The 6,247-nt window shown below is 44.7% G+C and overlaps 1 protein-coding gene across 1 annotated transcript; it reads right to left on the reverse strand.

Moving 5' to 3' along the window:
- Nucleotides 1-363: 363 nt before the first annotated feature.
- On the reverse strand, nt 364-5,725 carry crsp7 (cofactor required for Sp1 transcriptional activation, subunit 7). The gene is made up of 3 exons (XM_071517387.1): nt 5,458-5,725; nt 4,289-4,363; nt 364-4,190 (listed from the first exon to the last, which is right to left on the reverse strand). Exons 1-3 carry the CDS (start codon nt 5,527-5,529, stop codon nt 2,421-2,423), a joined length of 1,917 nt encoding a protein of 638 aa, XP_071373488.1. The 5' UTR covers nt 5,530-5,725; the 3' UTR covers nt 364-2,420.
- Between the last annotated feature and the right edge of the window lie 522 nt (nt 5,726-6,247).

Consider the following 6,247-nt stretch of genomic DNA (forward strand, 5'->3'; position numbering starts at 1 on the left):
CGTTTTCAGCGTCCCACACCAAAAAACCAAAAACAATAGACTGATGAAATAAGTCCCACTGAATTGCAAGTGCCTGCTCTCACCACTGATATACTGTAGTTTATCCAGACAATGGAGAAATACGGACAACTTGCACCCCCCTATGGATGAAAGGAGTAATTACTCATCCATACTTTCTCTAATCATTTGACAGCATCTCCAAACTGATACAATGCATCTCAGAACAAAAGGCAGACACAGACAGTTCAGTTTGACCGCATAGTATCACCTAAATAGACTTTCACACAATTGTAAAAGATGCACGAAAGATGAGTCGGTTGAGTGAGCAGAGAATTTAGATCATTTTATTTTTCAAACCATTGAGAGATGTTGTTAAACACTGAACAAATAAAGATGCCCCAGTCAAAACTCCAGAAACCAGATTCTCATCGACTTTTCTTTAGCACTTTCCTTTATTGCGCGCTTTGCTGTTGTGCGGTGTCTCATTGTCTGCAATTTTACCCATACTGGATCAGTGTAAAAAAAGTAAAATAAACGGTGCATATACCAGCGTTATATTGATCATGGAATTTGGAATCCTCACACATAAACCTAGCTCCAAGGACAGGCATGTTATATGCGGAAGCAAATCCAGATTCACCATTTACCAAGGCACATTGGTAGGGATGAATGACTGAGTGAACGAATACACAGGTTGTACAGAGTCCGATCATAAACTAAGTCATATCATATGTGAGCAAAAGTGGTAGTGAAAGATGAGTATAAAAGGAAATCAAGAACCTAATCCGTATTACTCATGTTTTTGTCGCATGGAAAACATCAAGAATGTCTGATGTGCACAGCTTTCCCTCCCTCTCTCTCTCTGTTTTATGCTTGATTTATTAAAAACATGGAAGCAAAAGAAATGCGACCTCAGATGCCATCCTACATGTCTCTAAAATCCCACAAAATAGATTCAAAAATAACTTTTGATGTGTGTCTGAATAAACTATGTACACAAAATTGGAACTTGCGGGAGCATCATTCACTATACACACTTTTATCAAGTCAATAATGAAATGACCAACAAGTTGTCAACTTATGTACAAGTGCATACAAGGTCTCAATCCTGTACATTCACTAAGGCTGTTTAAAGTTTTGAAAAAATCTTGTGATGGAATTCCAGAAGGCAAACAATATCTAAAGGAATGGAAACAAAGTGAGCTACAGCATTCAATCGTTTTCTCTTTTTTTCTCCTCAAAATGCAATTACGCATCAGCACCATCTGATTTGACATTCTTTCATATTTTCGGCTTGGGAGAGGATTAGTGGATGACGAGAAATATACATCACATGAACAAATTTGGAGAAAAAATACTGATTTAGCACCACGCTATTTTGACTGAACCATTTGAAACCAAGTAACTTGTTTGAATAATTTTGCTCTTGAGAATTGAGATGGCATGGACATATTGAAGCTCAGTGATGAGAGAAAGACAGAGAAAGAGAGAGAGAGAAAGTGGGTGAAGGGTGGAGTATGGAATGTTGATGACCAAATGCATTGGCCAACCCTAAAGAAAGACCAGGCAAAAACAATGCTATGCCTCTTTTGCATTGCAGAATAGGCCAACAACATTGTGATGCAAACAGGAAGGACAAAAAAAAAAAGAATAACAGTTTCTGTATCTGTTTTGATAAACCTTCCACAAAAAGAACTGGTCAAAATAAATAGATGCATACATGATACGAAATTTATAATTTACTCTTTATATCTCACATAAAGCTTCTTGTAACTGCCAACCACGCTCCAGTCTTCCACACCCTGGGCATGTTCGGCTTTACCTGTGCTAGATGAACTCTTTCAACACCTTTCTGGGCACCAACATAGCGGTCTGGACAGAACAGCTAAACCCCAGCCTTCCCTCAAATAGAACCCTGGTTTGTAATTCCTTGTTAGTAACTAGACGGCATAAATAAGCGGACAGCATCATCCCAGTGAGCCAGAAATAGGGGTGCGATTCATGCACAGTGGCATATTTTACCCACTAGAAAAATCAGAAGATTGACCAGAACATTGAAATTTCTGCTGACACGTGTCCTAACCCCATTCATGGCGATACTGTCCACTCCTTTTTGCCTTCTAGGTTAGTAGCAGCACTCTGCAAACAGGGCCTCATCATTCCTGTGGCTTTCATTTTGAAAAATAAAACAGAAACAGCCCTTGACAAACTCAACTATTCTTTTATTATTTTCTCTTTTTATAATCTTTCTATACCAAAATCTCAATAGATTATCGCTGACAGAGGGAGAGGCATGGAGGGAGTTTAGCAGGCCTGGCCTTCCCCAAACTCACAGTGGACAAACAAAATCACAAAAGTATCCCGTCTCTGTGGAGAGACGAAGGAAGGAGCGGGAAAGGACAGCCGCCTTCCCGGACTCCTCAGTCTAGGCAAACATATGGCAGGATGTTCAATTTGCTTTCGTCCCCGTGAGGGTCCAATGATATGCACTCTGTCCAGTCGTACCAGGTGCCCTTGGTGTCGTAACAACCGTTCACCCCCGGCCAGTGCAGTGTGTGTACCCTGTTCAGATCCTCGTCCGTCAGCTCCCGGCTCACGCCCGGCAACTCCCCTACTGAGCTGTCCGTCTGCAGAACGTGCGTCTTCCGCGCGTCCTTGACGTCGCGCTCTTCCCGTTTCAGGTACTCGGACATGAAAAAGTGTGCACTGGGGGCCTGGACCCCCGAGGAGGTGAGCACGTTGCTCTGAAGGTTCAAGTAGGACTGGATGATTTCGTTCCTGGACAGCTCCTTCCAGTTTGTCTGTTGGAAAGGGTTAGGGGTTGGGGTGGTGGTGGTGGTGGTGGTGGTGGAGGGTGGGGGGGCTGGAACCGGGGCTGAAGCTGGGGCAGGGGCAGTGGGCTGTTGTACAGAGCTTTCAGTCCTCTGCCTGGACTCAGCAGGGTCAGGTGTGGGGGCTTCCTCTGTCTGAGAGGGTTCTTTATGTACCAGGGGCTTGATCTGACCTGTGACAGGGTCAAAGGTTATCCTGCGTTCTTTTAACCTGACAGGCTTAGTCGTATCCTCTGTTCTCTGGCCGTCTAAGTTGACAGAGTAGTCTCTAGACCTGTACTTCTTCCTCCTTTTTCGATCTGAGGTGGAGTCCATCGCCCCCTCTGCGTCGTCAGGCACGGCCGTGGCCACCTCAGACGAGGGTCCGAGTAGTTCTGAGTTGTGTTGGGAGAGCTGGGAGTGGGAGGGGGGAGGGGAGACTGATGGGGATTCCAGTGTTGCTGCTGTGTCGTATCGGGGGCAGTGAGAAGGGACTTCTGACGAACCGGCCCAGTGCAATGAAGACCTGTGAGAAGAATGTGGCAGCCTGTCGCCATGAGACGCTTGGGCTGGGGAGGTTAAAGGCTGGGACGAAGGCAAGGGGGAGCCCCTAGAGGATGGGCTTGGGATAGACGTTACTTTAGGTGCATATGCTGCAGAGCGCTTGGCCATTGTGTCTTGTTTCACACTCCTGGGGCTGGTAGTGAGGCCGCGGGGGCTTTTGGCTTGATAATACCCCCCTCCTCCTCCACCAACACCCCCCCCTCCTTCATCCAATCTGGCCTGTTGCTGCATCACAGCAACCTTGATCAAAGAGGAAGTGCTAGGTAGTTTGGCCACTCCAGGGGAGCTGGGGCGAGGCTTGACAGCGTTGACTGGGATTCGGTTGTGTTTATCATTCTCGAGGTGCTCTGTCCTAGATCTGTCAGGTGATGGGACAACCTCCTGGTCGGGCAGGGCGTCAGGACTGCCCGCAATCCCATTGGTGGGTGGCGGTGAGACAGAGTTATCATACGAAGACATCTTTGAGATTTTTTCTGGTAAGTGCACTCCACTGTCTCTGTGTTCTCCTCGTCGCTTGCGACTGCTCGATTTCTCAGCCTTAGGCGAGTATGTGTTGTGAACATCATTTCTGATTTTGACTTCAGGGACACCCTTGGACACAGAAATGTCAGGGGGAGAGGCATCTGTTCTGCAGGGGTGAGAACCACCATTGGTAGACCCAGGGACACTCGCAGCCAGCCCACGTGATGGTGTCTCCGCTGGCCCTGGCTCAATCAACTTTTGCCAGTTCCGTAAGAGTTTCTTAGCACGCTTGGCAAGGTCTTCATCCTTGGTTTTCTTTCTCACATCATTGATCAATTTTCCTAAACGGGTTTCCTGTATGAATAACGAGAAAGAGAGACAGACAGAAAGATTAGGCAACAGAACTGCTAGATAAATGAACAAAAAAGTTAATATGGAATCAAGGATCTTACCTCAAGTGCTTCTTTGGTGATAGGATACTTTTCCAGATAGGTAATTACTTCTAATACAGCCACCATATTGCAAATCTGCAGGGGGGTTAGGAAAGACAAATTCTTACCATATTACACCATCAGGAACTAATTCAGTTACCAGCCTAGTATGACAGATTACAGAGGAAATGACATTAGAAGTCATAGTTAAGTTAGATTCTTAATAACATCACAGTTAAACGAAAAATGATAATACAGATAAATAACATTTACATGGGTGATTATGCCTCCTTAATGAATTGATGTCTAAAAAACTCCAGTTGTTGGACAAATTCAAAGCTATCCAACCGTACTTGCAACGTGTATGAGTTAGGGAGTAGCTTACAAGCTAGGAAATGTTAGCTTGCCTGTTAGCTTGATAGCCACAGAGCGACGTTAAAAAGTAAAGACGGACAAGTGTCAACTCAGGGAACCTTGATCACTCCAAACACGTTTACTATAGTTTGACATTAGTTCAAAAATGTGATGCACAAAGTAATAAATTAAGTTTGCGCGAGTTTCTTGTCATATCGATAAAGTCAACCAATGTCCAAGTGTTGACTGATTTAGCTGTTAGCCAATTTGGCTACCGCTAACATTTAACTAACTTGGGAAGGAAGGCTCCGACTATTTCCTGAATGGTAGCTAATCTAGCCAAGAGTTACCTCCCACACTTCGTTAACATGAAATCATTTAGTTACGTGTAAAGATTTACAGCGAATAATCCTGACCAAACAGCAGAACATACAGATGAATCGACAATGAAATAAATACTTCAGAGGAAAACGTTTACATGCGTTTATACCGTTAAAGCTACGCGAACCCGTTCCTTTCCATCAAATAGGCCAAGTCTGGTTGGGTGTTTTGGCTAGGCTAACAACTAGCATGCTACATAAACCAGCCAACGCCAGATTACTGCCTAACCATGGTAACGCTGTTGCTAGCTAGCAAGCTGTCAACTCAAGTGCCCAGCGTCTTTCCACCAATGCATGCCAGACATTTGACATGTTGGTTTAAACCTAAATTTGAAGGACGCATTCACTTTTACAACAATGTAACGCCTGAAATGTAAGCGTTGGGTAACGAACTATCTAGTTGAGTTTGCTGAAGTGCAGGTAAACAAGCTAACGTTAGCTAGCTAGCTTACTCACATTGCTCTGACTGTCGATGGCCTGCAGCAGCCGGTCCCTCATCTGCTGCGGGGTTGCTGAGACCGTTGTCATTGCCTGTTCGGTATGATCCGGAGGATGGAGGGAGGAATCCTCCAAAATGAAAACCGGGTGACTTGATGAGACTCAAAAGCCGCTATAAAAATATATCAGGCAGCCGAACAGCATATTTTTCTGTCGCCTGTAAGCTAGACGGCTCGCTATATGTCACATGGAGTCGGAAATGTGTGCTGTGTTGACCGTTGGCTGTTGCCTGCTCGGCGCTCTGGTAGCTCACTACCAGCTGCTGGATCTCAACGGCCTCCTACTGCATTCTGGGATACGATGAATGCGCTTGACGTCTGCACGTAGCCAAGTAAACATCTTTGCTGTCCACCCACACTCCTGGGTATGCCCGTTGTCCACCTAGGCTGCTGTTGCTGCGTCGTGTATTCACAAATCCACCACCCATGGCAACAACTGTTAATGTTTGTGAATTTGAAGTAGGCTAGTCTATAGAATAAGTCGTCTCTTCCTAAATGTATGTAATCCTTTCTGCCGGGTTAGCTATCGAAGATGTTTTTGTCAACTGAACCACAATAAAAAAGGTAGGCTACCTATTACAAAAAATATAGGCTGCATTGAAAACACCTAAGCACCATGAAAAAAAAAAAAAAACATACAGGGGGTTATTCATCATGTTACACAATTTAGGAGCACTTTTACTTGTTAACCAAAAGATTAAGATTTGGAAAACAGCAACGAAGATTAGAGGAATCTTATGGATGTGACA

This window comes from Centroberyx affinis, unplaced genomic scaffold, assembly GCF_046629955.1.
Source record: "Centroberyx affinis isolate AG114_WGS23_722 - 3 ecotype Tasmania unplaced genomic scaffold, CSIRO-AGI_Caff_v1 ptg000489l_1, whole genome shotgun sequence".
NCBI classification, from domain to species: domain Eukaryota; kingdom Metazoa; phylum Chordata; class Actinopteri; order Beryciformes; family Berycidae; genus Centroberyx; species Centroberyx affinis.